At 45.5% G+C, this 23,302-nt stretch overlaps 1 protein-coding gene across 1 annotated transcript in view; it reads left to right on the top strand.

Moving 5' to 3' along the window:
* LOC138677372 (very-long-chain 3-oxoacyl-CoA reductase-B-like) overlaps positions 1-22,588 on the top strand; it is a 28,211-nt gene extending 5,623 nt beyond the window's left edge. Inside the window, exons 2-11 of the mRNA XM_069767443.1 lie at positions 2,680-2,726; positions 2,800-2,875; positions 8,060-8,170; positions 8,647-8,714; positions 8,891-8,935; positions 9,052-9,086; positions 11,180-11,261; positions 11,502-11,567; positions 19,945-20,094; positions 22,358-22,588. Coding sequence (XP_069623544.1) covers positions 2,680-2,726; positions 2,800-2,875; positions 8,060-8,170; positions 8,647-8,714; positions 8,891-8,935; positions 9,052-9,086; positions 11,180-11,261; positions 11,502-11,567; positions 19,945-20,094; positions 22,358-22,474 — 797 coding nt within the window. The 3' untranslated portion in view covers positions 22,475-22,588. The remainder of the gene's footprint in view (positions 1-2,679; positions 2,727-2,799; positions 2,876-8,059; positions 8,171-8,646; positions 8,715-8,890; positions 8,936-9,051; positions 9,087-11,179; positions 11,262-11,501; positions 11,568-19,944; positions 20,095-22,357) is intronic.
* The last annotated feature ends 714 nt before the right edge of the window (positions 22,589-23,302 follow it).

Genomic DNA, 23,302 nt, shown 5'->3' with positions numbered 1-23,302 from the left:
TCCTTTCACTACAACACTGAAAATATATCTCCCACAAATATCAGATTGATGCGAAATCCCTATATTCATATCTGGACCCCGGAGACAGAGTATCTACAGTAATTGTCCAGTTTTTCTTTGAAGAGGGGAACCTCCTTCTTTAGGAAAGATACTTCTCCCACCTCTGCATAAAAAGATCTCAGCCTTCATGATTTTCCACAGAGAAAAACTGCTGTTGAAAACTCCTGTTGTAATTACCTGAGCACTGCAGGAGGCCTCTGTTTCAAAGGAGGTTGAAGCATCATCTCTCTCTCTATTTCACCTTTTTTAATTAGTTTCTCTCTTTCTAGCTATAATAAATTACACATGATCAATGTGTAGTCCTACTTCTAAGGAGGTTGGAGTGTCAGCTCTTCAGTTATAATTAGTTTTCTCTCTTCCCCATATTTTTAGTGTGAGGGTGACAAGTTACCTCTCTGGAGATGTCTGTATGGATTTTTATTTTTCTCTACGACATTATGCATTCACTTATTTCCTCTTATGTAGACTAGTTATGAAGAGGTAAGCTATAGGCTGGACCACGGTGAGTCATTGGACGTGGTATATCTCGATTTTTCCAAAGCGTTTGATACCGTGCCGCACAAGAGGGTGGTACACAAAATGAGAATGCTTGGTCTGGGGGAAAATGTGTGTAAATGGGTTAGTAACTGGCTTAGTGATAGAAAGCAGAGGGTGGTTATAAATGGTATAGTCTCTAACTGGGTCGCTGTGACCAGTGGGGTACCGCAGGGGTCGGTATTGGGACCTGTTCTCTTCAACATATTCATTAATGATCTGGTAGAAGGTTTACACAGTAAAATATCGATATTTGCAGATGCTACAAAACTATGTAAAGCAGTTAATACAAGAGAAGATAGTATTCTGCTACAGATGGATCTGGATAAGTTGGAAACTTGGGCTGAAAGGTGGCAGATGAGGTTTAACAATGATAAATGTAAGGTTATACACATGGGAAGAAGGAATCAATATCACCATTACACACTGAACGGGAAACCACTGGGTAAATCTGACAGGGAGAAGGACTTGGGGATCCTAGTTAATGATAAACTTACCTGGAGCAGCCAGTGCCAGGCAGCAGCTGCCAAGGCAAACAGGATCATGGGGTGCATTAAAAGAGGTCTGGATACACATGATGAGAGCATTATACTGCCTCTGTACAAATCCCTAGTTAGACCGCACATGGAGTACTGTGTCCAGTTTTGGGCACCGGTGCTCAGGAAGGATATAATGGAACTAGAGAGAGTACAAAGGAGGGCAACAAAATTAATAAAGGGGATGGGAGAACTACAATACCCAGATAGATTAGCGAAATTAGGATTATTTAGTCTAGAAAAAAGACGACTGAGGGGCGATCTAATAACCATGTATAAGTATATAAGGGGACAATACAAATATCTCGCTGAGGATCTGTTTATACCAAGGAAGGTGACGGGCACAAGGGGGCATTCTTTGCGTCTGGAGGAGAGAAGGTTTTTCCACCAACATAGAAGAGGATTCTTTACTGTTAGGGCAGTGAGAATCTGGAATTGCTTGCCTGAGGAGGTGGTGATGGCGAACTCAGTCGAGGGGTTCAAGAGAGGCCTGGATGTCTTCCTGGAGCAGAACAATATTGTATCATACAATTATTAGGTTCTGTAGAAGGACGTAGATCTGGGGATTTATTATGATGGAATATAGGCTGAACTGGATGGACAAATGTCTTTTTTCGGCCTTACTAACTATGTTACTTACTAACTATGTTACTATGTCTTCCCCTAGATATTAGAGAGATGTCATCTATCAGTTGTGATTCATTATGTCAAAAATACAAGGGGTGTGAATTCTTTTATGGGCTCTGTGTAGAGTTATGTAAAGTTTCATCATCTCTCTGGATCATCCCGATTCTTTGTGATTGTTTTCAGTTAATAACTCTTGCCTGAAAGTCATGCACTGTTATCAGCTGATCCGTTGTCTCCACTCCCTACAGACCTTTTCTTATGGGCAAAGTCCACAGTAACGTGATTATTAGCCAATGTGGTATAATTTACTGTTGCAGCCAAATCTGGAGCGGCCGGTGTGTGTCACGGTCACGATTAGACAGTCCTTTGAGGTCACTGTCATTCCTGACATCAGGCTCAACATCACCTGGATGAGGGGAAGGATTTCTGGGGGTGGCCTCTTGCTTTCTAGGCTCATTGCCTTGGGAGATATATTGTGGTGGGTTTTGCTGTGGAGTTTTACGGCTGCAATCCAGACTCCATATTGTGACATTGTAAAGAGTTCACCAAGTTCTCACACATTACAAAAGAAACATATATACATAATGGGAAGGGAGCACAAACCTTTGCATGTGCCACTATTTTAACTCCTTATTTATGGTTGCACATAAACCTTTTCATCGTTAAATTAAGATTTACCATTGCGAGTTCCCAAACTCTACAAAACCAAAAATATTCAAAAAAAGTTTGATATTCAGTTGACTATCAGTGACAGTGATCTATACAGTCACAGGCATTATTGTGGGCCGTTCCTGGAGTTTGTCCATTTTGGACAATTTGCTGCTGCAAAATAGAGGGCAAATTCATGGACAATTTTTAGAGCTGTGAATCCACTGACCCCTAACAACATATTTTTACTCTATATTCTTTTCTGATTTTTCAGTGGTAACAGGAGCAACAGACGGAATTGGGAAGTCCTACGCTGAGGAGGTGAGTGGACACCAGTCCATCTGTAACGTAACTCTCACTTCTGTGTCCTCATACCTCTGTGTCTTCTCCATAGTTGGCCAAAAGGGGTTTCGATATCGTCCTCATCAGCAGGACTCTAGAGAAGCTGAAAAATGTTGCGAAAGGGATCGGTAAGAGATGATTCTGGATTTCTTCTGGAGACATCTGGTATTCTGGAGATATCTGGTATTCTCATAAATAAGATATCGAGATACAGACACGTAGAGTGACAAGTCATTCATTTCAAATTCCCATTTCTGTACTTGGAAACCTAAATTAACATGTCACTACCACAACATTCCTCTTGACTTCATCTGAAGACTTCATACTTCCCCAAGTCCTGAAAGGATAAATGTATGTCTCCTGAGACTGGTGGAAGATGAACCCTAAATATTGGCAGCATTAATAAGGACTTTTCGTAGTTTGGAAACCTTCTAGATCTCGTCTAGGTATTGTAAACCAGAAGGACAACCCTCTAATCATCATTTTTGCTGCCTATTTCTAGATTCTCATCTTGATCAATATTTAAAGAAGATTAAGAGTCTCCAGATACAAATGAATTGAAAATGGTTTCTATTTAATAATAGCACAATTGAGGAATTTTTTCCCGTCTTTATCCAGAGACTTCAGTATAAGAACAATTAGGTCTCCAGATAACAAGATGAAATCTCTAGATGCCTGCAGGATAAAGGATCATAGTTCAAGGAGAAACAACTGAGCATTGATGAACAATTTTGATAAACTTTATTCCAAAACCAATAAAATAACATTAAATCTCATATCAAGTATCATGGAGTAATTTGAACAACGATGAAAGCTTAGAATATGCTGACAAGTAACCCCCATACTCCTACTCCCCCAAACCCCTGCCCACCCCCTCCAAAAAACCGAGGGAGGAACAAGGTTGAAGCACAAATGTTGGTGGAAATATGCCCATGGACACACGTGTGTCCAACCCAGAGGCGTAGCTAGAGCTTTTGCCGCACGGGGCTGTTCCCGAGTTTGGCGCCCCCCCCCCCTCCCCCGGCTCAATACACACAAAGGTTACCAAAAATGGTTTTCCTGTTTTGTAGAACTTAAAATGGGCCTAATGGTGTCACCCCCACATGCCAAACCTGTGACTTAATACCACCACACCATGACCAGACCACATAGTGACCGAATAATACTACATACAAGGGACAAATACCACCGCACCATTTCCAGACCACATATTACCACCACATAGTGACTGAATACTACAATACTGATCAGTAATAAAAAAAAAACACAATACTATCACCATAAGTGCCAGTATTCACAGGAGATCTGTACTTAGTATGCAGTGTCTGTGTAGAGGTAATACAGAGATCACTGGTGGTATTATACACAGGAACTCTGTATATAATGTATAGATAATACAGTGATCACTGGTGACATTGTACACAGGACCGCTGTATATAGTATACAGTGTATAGTGTCAGTGTATAGGTAACACTGACTCACCAGTGACGTCTCTAGGTGAAGTCCTTCATCTTTCATCCAGCACAGACCGCCATCATTCCTTCCAGCCAGGACTCGTTTCTGCAGGAAATAACACAGTTATCTCGAGCTCCGCTTGCAGAACACATTACTTAATTTTTCACAACTTCTACATTACACCACATGAAGAAAAAAAGGTGACATAGTGTCACTCTGCACAATAACAGGACCGCCCCCTCATTTAAAACAGTAAACTAAAAAAATAAAATAAATACATCACTGCAGTAATAATAACCCTTAATTAGCCCCTATGGTAATAATATTCCCCACCCTGGCCCCGTTTATCTCATTCCTGGCTCCAGCCATATGTTCTCGCATCCTGCCCTCGTGAGTATCCATTCTACCCCATATGATCTCCCCATCCTGCCCCACCAGCCTCCATCGTATCCGTCCTGCCCCATGATCCAATCCTGCCCCATGATCCAATCCTGCCCCGTGTCTCCAATCATGCCCCGTATCTACATTCTGCCCATGCCTCAAGTCCTGCCCCCAGTGTGTCCAGCATATTACCCCCATGTTGTCCAGCATTGCCCCAGTGTGTCCAGCATATTACCCCCAGTGTGTCTAGCAATCTGCCCCAGTGTCCAGCATTGCCCCAGTGTGTCCAGAAATCTGCCCCAGGGTATCCAGCATTGCCCCAGTGTGCACAGCAATCTGCCCCAGTATGCACAGCAATCTGCCACAGTGTGCACAGCAATCTGCCACAGTGTCCAGCATTGCCCCAGAGTGTCCAGCAATCTGCCCCAGTGTCCAGTATTGCCCCAGTGTCTCCAGCATTGCCCCAGTATATCCAGAAATCTGCCCCAGTGTGTCCAGAAATCTGCCCCAGGGTCTCCAGCATTGCCTCAATGTGTCCAGAAATCTGCCCCAGGGTCTCCAGTATTGCCCCAGTGTGTCCAGCATTGCCCCAGTGTGTCCAGCATTGCCCCCAGTGTGTCCAGCAATCTGCCCCAGTGTCCAACAATCTTCCCCAGTGTCCAGCATTGCCCCAGTGTGTCCAGAAATCTGCCCCAGGGTCTCCAGCATTGCCCCCAGTGTGTCCAGCATTGCCCCCAGTGTGCACAGCAATCTGCCCCAGTGTGCACAGCAATCTGCCCCAGAATGCACAGCAATCTGCCCCAGAGTGCACAGCAATCTGCCCCAGAGTGCACAGCAATCTGCCCCAGAGTGCACAGCAATCTGCCCCAGAGTGCACAGCAATCTGCCCCAGCGTGCACAGCAATCTGCCCCAGCGTGCACAGCAATGCCCCAGCATGTCCAGCAATCTGCCCCAGTGTCCAGAAATCTGCCCCAGGGTCTCCAGCATTGCCTCAATGTGTCCAGAAATCTGCCCCAGGGTCTCCAGTATTGCCCCAGTGTGTCCAGCAATCTGCCCCATGGTCTCCTGTATTGCCCCAGTGTGTCCAGCATTCTGCCCCATGGTCTTCAGTATTGCCCCAGTGTGTCCAGCATTCTGCCCCATGGTCTTCAGTATTGCCCCAGTGTGTCCAGCAATCTGCCCCATGGTCTCCAGTATTGCCCCAGTGTGTCCAGCATTCTGCCCCATGGTCTTCAGTATTGCCCCAGTGTGTCCAGCATTCTGCCCCATGGTCTCCAGTATTACATAGTAACATAGTAACATAGTTAGTAAGGCCGAAAAAAGACATTTGTCCATCCAGTTCAGCCTATATTCCATCATAATAAATCCCCAGATCTACGTCCTTCTACAGAACCTAATAATTGTATGATACAATATTGTTCTGCTCCAGGAAGACATCCAGGCCTCTCTTGAACCCCTCGACTGAGTTCGCCATCACCACCTCCTCAGGCAAGCAATTCCAGATTCTCACTGCCCTAACAGTAAAGAATCCTCTTCTATGTTGGTGGAAAAACCTTCTCTCCTCCAGACGCAAAGAATGCCCCCTTGTGCCCGTCACCTTCCTTGGTATAAACAGATCCTCAGCGAGATATTTGTATTGTCCCCTTATATACTTATACATGGTTATTAGATCGCCCCTCAGTCGTCTTTTTTCTAGACTAAATAATCCTAATTTCGCTAATCTATCTGGGTATTGTAGTTCTCCCATCCCCTTTATTAATTTTGTTGCCCTCCTTTGTACTCTCTCTAGTTCCATTATATCCTTCCTGAGCACCGGTGCCCAAAACTGGACACAGTACTCCATGTGCGGTCTAACTAGGGATTTGTACAGAGGCAGTATAATGCTCTCATCATGTGTATCCAGACCTCTTTTAATGCACCCCATGATCCTGTTTGCCTTGGCAGCTGCTGCCTGGCACTGGCTGCTCCAGGTAAGTTTATCATTAACTAGGATCCCCAAGTCCTTCTCCTCCTCCAGTGTGTCCAGCATTCTGCCCCATGGTCTCCAGTATTGCCCCAGTGTGTCCAGCAATCTGCCCCATGGTCTCCAGTATTGCCCCGGTGTGTCCAGCAATCTGCCCCATGGTCTCCAGTATTGCCCCAGTGTCTCCAGCATTGCCCCCAGAGTCAGACATAAAGAAAAAAAAAAAAAATCCTCACCTCTCCCGTTCCTAGCGCAGGTCCGGTGCAGCCAGTCAGCGTCTCTCCGGCTCTGCAGCGCTCAGGACAGAGAGGCTGAGCGGCGCGCACAGTGATGACGTCATCGCGCCCTCTGCCCTGAGACGTCGCAGAGTCAGAGGGTGCTGAAGACGCTGCAGCTGCCGCAGGAACCAGGAGAGGTGAGTATTAGAGCGGGGGCCGGGGGTGGGGGGAGCCTGGTCTTGGCTCGCCTCCCCCTTCCTACGCCACTGGTCCAACCTGAAAGGAATCTAGCCCCATACACTACGTGATTGAGGAAGCGGCGGTTTGAGGCCGCGAAACGCGCGTCGGGGACCACCACCTCCTGACTGTCTCCCCACCCTGCCCTGTAATTAGGTAAGCTTATGTCCATACGCTGGTCACTATGACTCCAAGTATTTTTGTATAAGCTGCAGCAGGGACGGCACTTTTGTGCGCATTGGCGCCTATTTGTTAGGTTGAGGCACATTTGTGTCTCTATTCACCCGTGTCTCTATTTACCTGTGGACCTTATAACCCCTGGTGCTGTGTTTTTACTGATTTACATGGTTTTAGTACCATTACGATGTTTCATCTAATACTATCACGTAGTGTATGGGGCTAGATTCCTTTCAGGTTGGACACACGTGTGTCCATGGGCATATTTCCACCAACATTTGTGCTTCAACCTTGTTCCTCCCTCGGTTTTTTGGAGGGGGTGGGCAGGGGTTTGGGGGAGTAGGAGTATGGGGGTTACTTGTCAGCATATTCTAAGCTTTCATCGTTGTTCAAATTACTCCATGATACTTGATATGAGATTTAATGTTGTTTTATTGGTTTTGGAATAAAGTTTATCAAAATTGTTCATCAATGCTCAGTTGTTTCTCCTTGAACTATGATATGTTTTGAGCGGATTTAGTGAGTTCGGGGTTCACTGGCGGTACTTTCGCCGGGACCCGTTATCTCACACTATGTGTTTGGGATCCTTGCTTTCAGGATAAAGGATCTAGATGTGGTCAGAATAGATGAGATCTTTGAATAAAATTAATGTGCGTAAAGACTCCAAACACAGAAATTCTCCACACACTGTACTATGTACTGTGATACATTAAGTTTCTAGATACAGGATGAATAATAAGATCTACATTAAGGCTGTGAGGATGAGGTTGGCTGGGCATAAGGTCAATAAGGTCTCCTGATTCTGGAGGTGCTCAGGGGAATATTTTATCTAGAACTTAAGAAAATCTTGACTCTTACAAAAGTTTTTAACCTTTTACAGAGGAGCAAACCAAAAGGAAAACCAAAGTAATCCAGTTGGACTTTACAGGTGGACCTGAAATTTATCCTAAGGTTGAGAAAGAGTTGGAGGATCTGGACATTGGCATCCTTGGTAATACCAATCTCCAATGTCATATGTGCACCTTATCTGGCCAGGGTCCTTTACACTTTGTATTCTGTGTTATGACCATAAACTAAAATTGTGGGGTGGAGTAAAAACTTGGACCACCTCATGAGTCTTCTCCATGGGAATGAATGTCTGATCAGTGGTATTGGAAAACAATAAAATGTAGCTGTACCCAATGTCGTCATTGGATTTGTACAACATTGTAGTGAGTAAACCCAACCTAGAGATATATTAGAAGATGTCTGTGTAGGGTTTGGGTGATAAGTATCAAATCCCAAGTCTGTTAATGCTATAATCATTGGGTTCCTGTTTAGCTTTAGGGGCCCACTTACTTCTACATAATCCAGTGCCCTCCTTTCTTTCTTCATCTATGATGTCTCCGTCTTTGGCTTCTGTCTTCTTCTGTTGAATTGTAGTTTTGCTTTATGACAAGATGTGAATGTTTGGCTCTTCGGTTGCAGTCAATAACGTTGGGATGACCTACAATCCAGAACCCACCGAGTTTCTCAATGTGCCTGACGTCAGCCAGGTGGGTGTGATGTTGTGTGGGTCTCCTTCCTTCCTACACAAGATGACCGGCATGCTCCCTCAGTCTCAGGATATCCGTGTATATCTGTGGTAGAACAATCCATGTTCTATCATAACCTGAGACAAATCCAAAACTTTTAATCTAATGGGTTGTTCTTTGTTTTTTTTTTCCAAAAGAAAGTAACTGCCATAATCAACTGCAACATGATGTCCGCTGTACAGGTAAGAAACAACGGATATGAACATGTGCTCCTCTCCCTGAGGATACAGAAGGGAGAATCTATGAGTCTCTGCAGTTGAAGGTATCTCAGGCTAAAGCCTTTATTCTTAATTTCCAGATGACCGCGATTGTGCTACCAAAAATGGTGCAGAGGTCGGTGTCCAGGTGTAAATCATTATATTCTGCATTGTGTTCTGCCCTATAAGCCCCTTACATATTAGGCAAAGTTTAGCTGACTTCGTCAGGTGGTTGATTAATGAACTTTGGAGATGGCAGTGTGGTTGAATGAACATCAATCAGACTGTGGAGATGGCAATGTGCTTGAATGACAGTCGGACCGTGGAGATGGCGGCGTGGTTGAATGATGGTGGGACTGTGGAGATGGCGGTATGGTTGGATCATAGTAGAACTGTGAAGATGATGGTGTGGTTGGATGAAGGTAGGACTGTGGAGAATTTGTGTTTGGATAATGGTCGGACTGTGTAGATGGTGATGTGGTTGGATAACAATCGGACTGTGTAGATGGCAGTGTGGTTGGATGACGGTCGGATTGTGCAGATGGTGTGGTTGGATGATGGTCTGACTATGGAGCTGGCGATGTGGTTGGATGGCGATTGGACTGAGTAGATGGCAGTGTGCTTCAACGATGGTGTGGTTGAATGACGGTTGGACTGTGAAGATGGCAGTGTGGTTGGATGCTGGTTGGACTGTGGATATGGCAGTGATGATATCAGACTGTAGAGATGGTGGTGTGGTTGGATAACTATTTTAACTGTGTAGATGGATGGGTGTGTGGTTGGATGATGGTCAGAATGTGGAGATGGCGGTGTGGTTGAGTGATGGGTGGACTGTGGAGATGGTGGTATGGCTGGATGACTGTGGGGACTGTGTAGATGGCCATGTGGTAGGATGATATCGGACTGTTGAGATGGTGGTATGGCTGGATGACTGTGGGGACTGTGTAGATGGCAGTGTGGTTGAATGAAGATCAGACCAAGTAGATGGCAATGTGTTTGAATGACGGTCAGAACATGGAGATGGCGGTGTGGTTGAATGACGGTCAGACTGTGGAGATGGCAGAGGGGTTAGATTATGTCAGACTGTGGAGATGACGGAGTGGTTGGATGAATGTAGGATTGTGGAGATGGTGTGGTTGGATACCGGATAGACAGTTGAGATAGAGGTGTGGTTGGATAATGGTCAAATTGTGTAGAGGGGGGTGTGGTTGGATGATGGTCTGACTTTGGAGATGGCGGTGTGGTTGGATGGCGATTGGACTGAGTAGATGGCGGTGTGCTTTGACGATGGTGTGGTTGAATGATGGTCGTACTATGTAGATGGCGGTGTGGTTGAATAATGGTTGGACTGTAGATATGGCAGTGTGATTGGATGATATTGGACTGTGGAGATGGTGGTGTGGTTGGTTAACTGGGGACTGTGTAGATGGATGGATGTGTGGTTGAATGATGGTTGGAATGTGGAGATGGCTGTGTGGTGGAATGATGAGCGGACTGTGGAGATGGTGGAATGGTTAGATGACTATGGGGAATGTGGAAATGGCGATGTGGTTGGATGATGGTTGGAATGTGGAGATGGTGGTGTGGTTGGATGACTATGGGGACTGTGTAGATAGCGGTGTGGTTGGATGATGATCGGAATGTAGAGATAGCATTGTGGTTGAACGATGGGCGAACTGTGGAGATGGTGGCGTGGTTGAATGACTGTGGGGAATGTGGGGATGGTGGTGGTGTTGGATGATGGTCGGAATGTGGAGATAGGAGTATGGTTGGATGACTGTGACCTGAATAGATGGCGTTGTGGTTGAACGATGGGCGAACTGTGGAGATGGTGGTGTGGTTGAATGACTGTGGAGATGGTGGTGGTGTTGGATGATGGTCGGAATATGGAGATGGCGGTGTGGTTGGATGATGGTCAGAATGTGTAGATAGCGGTGTGGTTGGATGACTGCGGGGACTGTAGATAGCGGTGTGGTTGAATGATGGGCAGACTGTGGAGATGGTGGTGTGGTTGGATGACTATGGGGACTATAGATTGTGGTGTGGTTGAATGATGGGTGGACTGTGGAGATGGCGGTGTGGTTGGATGACTGTAGGGACTGTGTAGATAGCGGTGTGCTTGGATGATGGTCAGACTATGGAGATGGTGGTGTGGATGTACAATGCTAAGACTGTGGTTGGTTGGTTATTGCCCAGTGAATCTCTCCCACTTTTTTCTCTATTTTCCAGGAGGAAAGGTCTGATAATAAATGTGTCATCACAAGCTGGTGCCCACCCGTTCCCATTGCTCAACATATACAGTGCCACCAAGGTAGATCTGCTCTCTAATTTTCCACATTTTTGTTGGCTGGGAGGTGGGGCTGAATAATACTCATTTGCATATAATGGGGCGTGGCTGTAGATATTTCTATGGTAGAAGGTGAAGTTTCTCTACACAATCTGCACGGATCAAAGACTTGGTGGAAAATGTCTCTTGATTACACAATAGAATGAGCATTTACTCTCTGGTGTCAGCCACTGGCGGCTCTGACCATGTTCTCTTGTCTTCCAGGCGTTCCTGGATTATTTTTCCCGCTCTCTTCACATAGAATATAAATCAAAGGGAATAGTGGTTCAGGTAATGTCTGACCCCGAGAATACCGACTGTGCAAGAGGGGCAGCAGTGCTGAGACGGTATCACACAGGATAGGATTAGATACATGGCTCAGAATGTCAGTATCACACAGGATAGGATTAGATACACGGCTCAGCAGACAGTATCACACAGGATAGGATTAGATACACGGCTCAGCAGACAGTATCACACAGGATAGGATTAGATACACGGCTCAGCAGACAGTATCACACAGGAGAGGATTAGATACACGGCTCAGCAGACAGTATCACACAGGATAGGATTAGATACACGGCTCAGCAGTCAGTATCACACAGGAGAGGATTAGATACACGGCTCAGCAGTCAGTATCACACAGGATAGGATTAGATACACGGCTCAGCAGTCAGTATCACACAGGATGAGATTAGATACAGCTCAGCAGTAGTGTTGAGCGATACCGTCCGATACTTGAAAGTATCGGTATCGGATAGTATCGGCCGATACCCGAAAAGTATCGGATATCGCCGATACCGATACCCGATACCAATACAAGTCAATGGGACACCAAGTATCGGAAGGTATCCTGATGGTTCCCAGGGTCTGAAGGAGAGGAAACTCTCCTTCAGGCCCTGGGATCCATATTAATGTGTAAAATAAAGAATTAAAATAAAAAATATTGATATAATTACCTCTCCGGAGGCCCCTGGACATCACCGCTGGTAACCGGCAGGCTTCTTTGCTTAAAATGAGCGCGTTTAGGACCTGAGAATGACATCGCGGCTTCTGATTGGTCGCGTGCCGCTCATGTGACCGCCACGCGACCAATCAGAAGCCACGACGTCATTCTCAGGTCCTAAATTCCTAGAATGAGGAGTTTAGGACCTGAGAATGACGTCGCGGCTTCTGATTGGTCGCGTGGCGGTCACATGAGCGGCACTCGACCAATCAGAAGCCGTGATGTCATGGAAGTCCCTAAACGCGCTCATTTTAAACAAAGAAGGCTGCCGGTTACCAGCGGTGATGTCCAGGGGCCTCCGCAGAGGTAAGTATATCAATATTTTTTATTTTAATTCTTTATTTTACACATTATTATGGATCCGATACCGATTCCCAATACCTAGTGTTGAGCATTCCGATACCGCAAGTATCGGGTATCGGCCGATACTTGCGGTATCGGAATTCCGATACCGAGATCTGATACTTTTGTGGTATCGAGTATCGGTATCGGATCCATAGTGAGGTGTAAAATAAAGAATTTTTTAAAAAAAAATTGATATATTCACCTCTCCGGCGGCCCCTGGACATCACGCGGGTAACCGGCAGGCTTCTTTGTTTAAAATGAGCGCGTTTAGGACCTGAGGAATGACGTCGTGGCTTCTGATTGGTCGCGTGCCGCCCATGTGACCGCGACGCGACCAATCAGAAGCCGCAACGTCATTCCTCAGGCCCTAAATTCCTAGAATGAGCGCGTTTAGGACCTGAGGAATGACCTCGCGGCTTCTGATTGGTCGCGTGCCGCCCATGTGACCGCGACGCGACCAATCAGAAGCCGCGACGTCATTCTCAGGCACTAAACTCCTCATTCTAGGAATTAAGGACCTGAGGAATGACGTCGCGGCTTCTGATTGGTCGCGTCGCGGTCACATGGGCGGCACGCGACCAATCAGAAGCCGCGACGTCATTCCTCAGGTCCTAAACGCGCTCATTTTAAACAAAGAAGCCTGCCGGTTACCAGCGTGATGTCCAGGGGCCGCCGGAGAGGTGAATATATCAATATTTTTTATTTTAATTCTTTATTTTACACATTAATATGGATCCCAGGGCCTGAAGGAGAGTTTCCTCTCCTTCAGACCCTGGGAACCATCAGGATACCTTCCGATACTTGGTGTCCCATTGACTTGTATTGGTATCGGATATCGGTATCGGCGATATCCGATACTTTTCGGGTATCGGCCGATACTATCCGATACCGATACTTTCAAGTATCGGACGGTATCGCTCAACACTACCGATACCACAAAAGTATCGGAACTCGGTATCGGAATGCTCAACACTACTCAGCAGACAATATCACACAGGATAGGATCAGATACCCAGCTCAGTAGTAAGTATCACACAGGATAGGATTAGATACACGGCTCAGCAGTCAGCATCACACAGGAGAGGATTACATAAACGGCTCAGAAGACGGTATCACACAGGATAGGATTAGATACACGGCTCAGCAGACAGTATCACACAGGATAGGATTAGATACACGGCTCAGAAGACAGTATCACACAGGATAGGATTAGATACACGGCTCAGCAGACAGTATCACACAGGATAGGATTAGATGCACAGCTCAGCAGACAGTATCACACAGGATGAGATTAGATACACAGCTCAGCAGACAGTATCACACAGGATAGGATTAGATACACGGCTCAGCAGTCAGTATCACACAGGATAGGATTAGATACACGGCTCAGAAGACAGTATCACACAGGATAGGATTAGATACACGGCTCAGCAGACAGTATCACACAGGATAGGATTAGATGCACAGCTCAGCAGACAGTATCACACAGGATGAGATTAGATACACAGCTCAGCAGACAGTATCACACAGGATAGGATTAGATACACGGCTCAGCAGTCAGTATCACACAGGATAGGATTAGATACACGGCTCAGAAGACAGTATCACACAGGATAGGATTAGATACACGGCTCAGCAGTCAGTATCACACAGGATAGGATTAGATACACGGCTCAGCAGACAGTATCACACAGGATGAGATTAGATACACAGCTCAGCAGACAGTATCACACAGGATAGGATTAGATACACGGCTCAGCAGTCAGCATCACACAGGAGAGGATTAGATATACAGCTCAGCAGTCAATATCACACAGGATGGGATTAGATACACGGTTCAGCAGTCAGCATCACACAGGATAGGATTAGATATACAGCTCAGCAGACAGCATCACACAGGAGAGGATTAGATATACAGCTCAGCAGTCAGTATCACACAGGATGGGATTAGATACACGGTTCAGCAGTCAGCATCACACAGGATAGGATTAGATACACGGCTCAGAAGACAGTATCACACAGGATAGGATTAGATACACGGCTCAGCAGACAGTATCACACAGGATGAGATTAGATACACAGCTCAGCAGACAGTATCACACAGGATAGGATTAGATACACGGCTCAGCAGACAGTATCACACAGGATGAGATTAGATACACAGCTCAGCAGACAGTATCACACAGGATAGGATTAGATACACAGCTCAGCAGTCAGTATCACACAGGATAGGATTAGATACACAGCTCAGCAGACAGCATCACACAGGATAGGATTAGATATACAGCTCAGCAGTCAGTATCACACAGGATAGGATTAGATACACAGCTCAGCAGACAGCATCACACAGGATAGGATTAGATACACAGCTCAGCAGTCAGTATCACACAGGAGAGGATTAGATACACGGCTCAGCAGACAGTATCACACAGGATAGGATTAGATACACAGCTCAGCAGACAGTATCACACAGGATAGGATTAGATACACAGCTCAGCAGTCAGTATCACACAGGATAGGATTAGATACACGGCTCAGCAGTCAGTATCACACAGGAGAGGATTAGATACACGGCTCAGCAGACAGTATCACACAGGATAGGATTAGATACACAGCTCAGCAGACAGTATCACACAGGATAGGATTAGATACACAGCTCAGCAGTCAGTATCACACAGGATAGGATTAGATACACAGCTCAGCAGACAGCATCACACAGGATAGGATTAGATATACAGCTCAGCAGTCAGTATTACACAGGATAGGATTAGATACACTGCTAAGCAGACGGTATCACACAGGACAGGATTAGATACACGGCCCAGCAGTCAGTATCACACAGGATAGGATTAGATACACAGCTCAGCAGTTAGTATCACACAGAATTGGATTAGATACACGGCTCAGCAGACCGTATCACACAGGAGAGGATTAGATACACGGCTCAGCAGTCAGTATTACACAGGATAGGATTAGATACACTGCTAAGCAGACGGTATCACATAGGACAGGATTAGATACACGGCTCAGCAGTCAGTATCACACAGGATAGGATTAGATACACGGCTCAGCAGACAGTATCACACAGGATAGGATTAGATACACGGCTCAGCAGTCAGTATCACACAGGATAGGATTAGATACACGGCTCAGCAGTCAGCATCACACAGGAGAGGATTACATAAACGGCTCAGAAGACGGTATCACACAGGATGTGATTAGATACATGGCTCAGCAGACAGTATCACACAGGATAGGATTAGATACACGGCTCAGCAGTCAGTATCACACAGGATAGGATTAGATACACGGCTCAGAAGACAGTATCACACAGGATAGGATTAGATACACGGCTCAGCAGACAGTATCACACAGGATAGGATTAGATGCACAGCTCAGCAGACAGTATCACACAGGATGAGATTAGATACACAGCTCAGCAGACAGTATCACACAGGATAGGATTAGATACACGGCTCAGCAGTCAGTATCACACAGGATAGGATTAGATACACGGCTCAGAAGACAGTATCACACAGGATAGGATTAGATACACGGCTCAGCAGTCAGTATCACACAGGATAGGATTAGATACACGGCTCAGCAGACAGTATCACACAGGATGAGATTAGATACACAGCTCAGCAGACAGTATCACACAGGAGAGGATTAGATACACGGCTCAGCAGTCAGCATCACACAGGAGAGGATTAGATATACGGTTCAGCAGTCAGCATCACACAGGATAGGATTAGATATACAGCTCAGCAGACAGCATCACACAGGAGAGGATTAGATATACAGCTCAGCAGTCAGTATCACACAGGATGGGATTAGATACACGGTTCAGCAGTCAGCATCACACAGGATAGGATTAGATACACGGCTCAGAAGACAGTATCACACAGGATAGGATTAGATACACGGCTCAGCAGACAGTATCACACAGGATGAGATTAGATACACAGCTCAGCAGACAGTATCACACAGGATAGGATTAGATACACGGCTCAGCAGACAGTATCACACAGGATGAGATTAGATACACAGCTCAGCAGACAGTATCACACAGGAGAGGATTAGATACACGGCTCAGCAGACAGTATCACACAGGATAGGATTAGATACACAGCTCAGCAGACAGTATCACACAGGATAGGATTAGATACACGGCTCAGCAGTCAGTATCACACAGGATAGGATTAGATACATGGCTCAGCAGACAGCATCACACAGGATAGGATTAGATACACAGCTCAGCAGTCAGTATCACACAGGATAGGATTAGATACACAGCTCAGCAGACAGCATCACACAGGATAGGATTAGATATACAGCTCAGCAGTCAGTATTACACAGGATAGGATTAGATACACTGCTAAGCAGACGGTATCACACAGGACAGGATTAGATACACGGCCCAGCAGTCAGTATCACACAGGATAGGATTAGATACACAGCTCAGCAGTTAGTATCACACAGAATTGGATTAGATACACGGCTCAGCAGACCGTATCACACAGGAGAGGATTAGATACATGGCTCAGCAGTCAGTATCACACAGGATAGGATTAGATATACAGCTCAGCAGTCAGTATTACACAGGATAGGATTAGATACACTGCTAAGCAGACGGTATCACATAGGACAGGATTAGATACACGGCTCAGCAGTCAGTATCACACAGGATAGGATTAGATACACGGCTCAGCAGACAGTATCACACAGGATAGGATTAGATACACGGCTCAGCAGTCAGTATCACACAGGATAGGATTAGATACACGGCTCAGCAGACAGTATCACACAGGATAGGATTAGATACACGGCTCAGCAGTCAGTATCACAGAGGATAGGATTAGATACACGGCTCAGCAGTCAGTATCACACAGGATGGGATTAGATACACGGCTCAGCAGTCAGTATCACACAGGATGGGATTAGATACACGGCTCAGCAGACAGTATCACACAGGATAGGATTATATACACGGCTCAGCAGTCAGTATCACACAGGATAGGATTAGATACACAGCTCAGCAGTCAGTATCACACAGGATAGGATTAGATACACGGCTCAGCAGTCAGTATCACACAGGATGGGATTAGATACACGGCTCAGCAGACAGTATCACACAGGATAGGATTAGATACACGGCTCAGCAGACCGTATCACACAGGAGAGGATTAGATACATGGCTCAGCAGACCGTATCACACAGGAGAGGATTAGATATACTGCTCAGCAGTCAGTATCACACAGGATAGGATTAGATATACAGCTCAGCAGTCAGTATTACACAGGATAGGATTAGATACACTGCTAAGCAGACGGTATCACATAGGACAGGATTAGATACACGGCTCAGCAGTCAGTATCACACAGGATAGGATTAGATACACGGCTCAGCAGTCAGTATCACACAGGATGGGATTAGATACACAGCTCAGCAGACAGTATCACACAGGATAGGATTAGATACACGGCTCAGCAGTCAGTATCACACAGGATAGGATTAGATACACGGCTCAGCAGACAGTATCACACAGGATAGGATTAGATACACGGCTCAGCAGTCAGTATCACAGAGGATAGGATTAGATACACGGCTCAGCAGTCAGTATCACACAGGATGGGATTAGATACACGGCTCAGCAGTCAGTATCACACAGGATGGGATTAGATACACGGCTCAGCAGACAGTATCACACAGGATAGGATTAGATACACGGCTCAGCAGACCGTATCACACAGGAGAGGATTAGATACATGGCTCAGCAGACCGTATCACACAGGAGAGGATTAGATATACTGCTCAGCAGTCAGTATCACACAGGATAGGATTAGATATACAGCTCAGCAGTCAGTATTACACAGGATAGGATTAGATACACTGCTAAGCAGACGGTATCACATAGGACAGGATTAGATACACGGCTCAGCAGTCAGTATCACACAGGATAGGATTAGATACACGGCTCAGCAGTCAGTATCACACAGGATGGGATTAGATACACAGCTCAGCAGACAGTATCACACAGGATAGGATTAGATACACGGCTCAGCAGTCAGTATCACACAGGATAGGATTAGATACACGGCTCAGCAGACAGTATCACACAGGATAGGATTAGATACACGGCTCAGCAGTCAGTATCACAGAGGATAGGATTAGATACACGGCTCAGCAGTCAGTATCACACAGGATGGGATTAGATACACGGCTCAGCAGTCAGTATCACACAGGATGGGATTAGATACACGGCTCAGCAGACAGTATCACACAGGATAGGATTATATACACGGCTCAGCAGTCAGTATCACACAGGATAGGATTAGATACACGGCTCAGCAGTCAGCATCACACAGGATGGGATTAGATACACGGCTCAGCAGACAGTATCACACAGGATAGGATTAGATACACGGCTCAGCAGTCAGTATCACACAGGATAGGATTAGATACACAGCTCAGCAGACAGTATCACACAGGATAGGATTAGATACACGGCTCAGCAGTCAGTATCACACAGGATGGGATTAGATACACGGCTCAGCAGACAGTATCACACAGGATAGGATTAGATACACGGCTCAGCAGTCAGTATCACACAGGATAGGATTAGATACACGGCTCAGCAGTCAGTATCACACAGGATAGGATTAGATACACAGCTCAGCAGACAGTATCACACAGGATAGGATTAGATACACGGCTCAGCAGTCAGTATCACACAGGATGGGATTAGATACACGGCTCAGCAGTCAGTATCACACAGGATAGGATTAGATACACGGCTCAGCAGACAGTATCACACAGGATAGGATTAGATACACAGCTCAGCAGTCAGTATCACATAGGATGGGATTAGATACACGGCTCAGCAGTCAGTATCACACAGGATGGGATTAGATACACGGCTCAGCAGACAGTATCACACAGGATGGGATTAGATACACGGCTCAGCAGTCAGTATCACACAGGATGGGATTAGGTACACGGCTCAGCAGACAGTATCACACAGGATAGGATTAGATACACGGCTCAGCAGTCAGTATCACACAGGATAGGATTAGATACACGGCTCAGCAGTCAGTATCACACAGGATAGGATTAGATACACGGCTCAGCAGTCAGTATCACACAGGATGGGATTAGATACACGGCTCAGCAGTCAGTATCACACAGGATGGGATTAGATACACGGCTCAGCAGTCAGTATCACACAGGATAGGATTAGATACACGGCTCAGCAGTTAGTATCACACAGAATGGAATTAGATACACCAGATATAATGACTCTCGCTTTGCCCACAGTCGGTGCTGCCCATGGTTGTTTCTACAAATATGGCCCATAATTTGCCCAGCAATCTTCTAGTGAAAACGGCCCCTGACTTTGTCCGGGAGGCTCTGAACACGGTGGGGTACACGCACCGCACCAATGGCTGCCTCTCCCACTCCATCCAGGTAATGAACTATGAATACAGCTCTGGAGGTGACTGAGGTAGAATACATGATGTGCAGTAATAAAGTAACAATAAATATAAGTAAGATTACATACAGATTGTTATAATGGTATTTCTTGAGAAAATGGAATTGTAACCCCTTCACTGCCAATGTAACCTGCGCTGCAGTGGGAACATGGAGCCCCAGTGATGTATAAGGGTGCCCCTAGTGGTCAGACAGGAGTATTTATGTTCTCCACCATGAAGAGATCACATCGGAGAGATTATGCAGAATCCCAATTGTCAAAGAATGACACCGGAGACCACACAGATCCCACCGTTGTCACCAATTGTCAAAGATCACAGCATGGGAGGTCGTGCAGATCCACTCACTGTTATCTTTTTGTCACGAACAGCTCTCTGCAGCCCCCTATCATCCGGACAATTGCGAGATTGACTAACAATTAATGGAGGAGGACGAAGGCTGTATGTACCGATAGGCTGGTTATTGGAGAACTAACAGTGAACGTATGGGATTTGGATGTTTCGCCCCCAGCAGTTCACCCCCAGCAGTTCGACCCCAGCAACTCGCCCCCAGCAGTTCACCCCGGGTACATTTACTTCACCTGTGGGAAGTTATACCATCCAGCTGCTATACCATCACCCCAGAGGACCCCTTTAAGCAGCGTCGGTCCCCACTGACCGAATACTACAGGTCGCATCACGAACACAAACTTTATTCACCAAACCCTTAAAAGACTTTTCCCTTTTATTTGAGTGCCCAGGGTCACGTACCGGGTCGCAGGCACCGTGACGTCCCCTTCAAGTACCGGCCCTGGTACCGAGTACCCCACTGGCCTGGCCAGCGACTCAACTTGGGGTCACGAACAGGATGTACCCGGGGCGAACTGCTGGGGGCGAACTGCTAGGAGCAAACTGCTGGAGGCGAACTGCTGGGGGAGAAACATCCTATAACCATGGTACATACACCTCCGATTCCAACACTTGAAATATGAATGTGTTTATACATTCCCAGTATGATCACTGCAAATTCCACGATAACTCAAGAACTACTCGCTACCACCACGAGTCATTTATACAGGCTGACTGAACTCCTTATTTCTGGTGGTGTAGGGTATCGGGGTGCGGTTTACAGAACAAAAGGAACAGAACTATTAGATTTAATATTTAATCCAGAACAATAACCAGTGTTTATAAAACATATGCAAAAGATTTTACAAAGGGGGCAAAACAATACAGAATAAAAAATTACATAAAATAAACCGGATTAACAAAAGAAACTTACTACATTAATCACAGAGATGGCTCAGAGATTATCGAAGGAGAGCACTTTGATTGGAAACGTCTGGTGAACGGGATCGTGCATACACTGATATTTATCTCTCTGCAGGAACCCAGATCATATTTTGCTTTGTCCTTTTATCAGCACCTAAGTATCTTTTATCAGCCATCCAGGATCTTATGAAATTCTCAACATTAGCAATATCTTAACTCCTAATGCTCGCAGGCGTTCGACATCGCCGCTTTTCTTTTTATCGTGAGTTTACCTTTCCTTAGATAGTAAACATGACATGCCTGGTGTTAGTTAAAAGGCCACTATTGATTTGGGGCTTGTAGGCAGGTGTCACAGTCATGAAAATATGCAAATTCTTCCATGATTAATACTGAAGTTTGAGATGTACGTCCCATTAATATCAGATCTATACAAACCCCAAAATTCATAACTTTCCACCATTGCCCCAGTGGCTCGTAGCAGGTGTAATTTTTCCCTGAAGGGAACAATACTTTCTTTTCACATGTCTTTCTTGGGGACTGAGGAGACTTTTCCACTTCTCTGTCTTTACGTAAACACGTATCCCTTTTGTTATCTGGACCTGAGAAAAGAGCTTTGCTGTCTAATTACCTGTACTCTCTAGAGAATCTTGGCTTCAAAGGGAGCTTGAATAATTAACTATTCATATCTTAATTGGTTTCCTCACCCCATGGCTATTCATGATTTGCCCAATTTCCCATGTCAGTTGTGCAATTCTACTACTAAGATACTTAGAATGTAAGCTCTTTTTCCTAGTACAATTCTATGTTTGAGAGGAGGATGGAGGGAAGTGAATGCCCCCTAACTTGAGAGGCTTTAGAGATCTTAATATTTTCTATGACATCCGGTATAACTATTACTATGAGGGTCCCCCAAAATACGGACACTGTCACCTCGTGGCAATACAAGTGTTTTGTGAAGAATCTTCTCACTTTATGACTTCTTCTTTCAGAGCTACTTTATCAACAATATTATATCGGACACCCTCCTAGCCTCCAAACTGATGGAAAGCATGTCCAAGTCGGCCCAAAAAACAATGGAGAGAGTAATACGACAAAAGAAGCAGTAGAAGAAGCTGAGGATACTGACCCCAAATTAATGTGATATAAAGAGGAAGAAATAGATATTTTCTTAAGAAATGATTGTAACTTTCATTACACAGAATAAAACTACTTTAATAATGCTCCTATGTGCAAGAATATTATTACCATAATACTGCTCCTATGTACAAGAATATAACTACTATAATACTGCTCCTATGTACAAGAATATAACTACTATAATACTGCCCTTATGTACAGGAATATAACTACTATAATACTGCCCCTATGTACAGGAATATAACTACTATAATACTGCCCCTATGTACAGGAACATAACTACTATAATACTGCCCCATGTACAAGAATATAACTTCTATAATACTGCTCCTATGTACAAGAATATAACTACTATAATACTGCTCCTATGTACAAGAATATAACTACTATAATACTGCTCCTATGTACAAGAATATAACTACTAGTCTGTACTGAGGCACAGACTGGGGCTGGTGATGTTGTGCCCATGGGGTCGGGGGTCGGAGGGGTTTAACATTCTGTCATCGACGTAGCACTGTCTGATGATAATGATGCTGCTAATAATAATATGCATGATATGTGTGACTATCCCCCTTTACCATCTAGTCCACAAGGTGTGGCAGCCCCCCCTGCTGCAGGCCCCTTCCCTGTCAGTCGGCCCAGGGTGACCTGGCAGGTGCCCCCCAGAAATGCCTGGAGCCGCGGCGCCCCATCCTTCACTTCCAGCGCCAGGTATACCGGCCAGACATTTAAGCGCATTAATGTGGTGCGGTTTAAATACATAGGTGCCAAGGAGGATCTGCCACAGCGCAGGTATG

This window comes from Ranitomeya imitator, chromosome 4 (assembly GCF_032444005.1).
Source record: "Ranitomeya imitator isolate aRanImi1 chromosome 4, aRanImi1.pri, whole genome shotgun sequence".
Taxonomy (NCBI): domain Eukaryota; kingdom Metazoa; phylum Chordata; class Amphibia; order Anura; family Dendrobatidae; genus Ranitomeya; species Ranitomeya imitator.
This window is presented reverse-complemented; position numbering and strand designations above follow the sequence as displayed.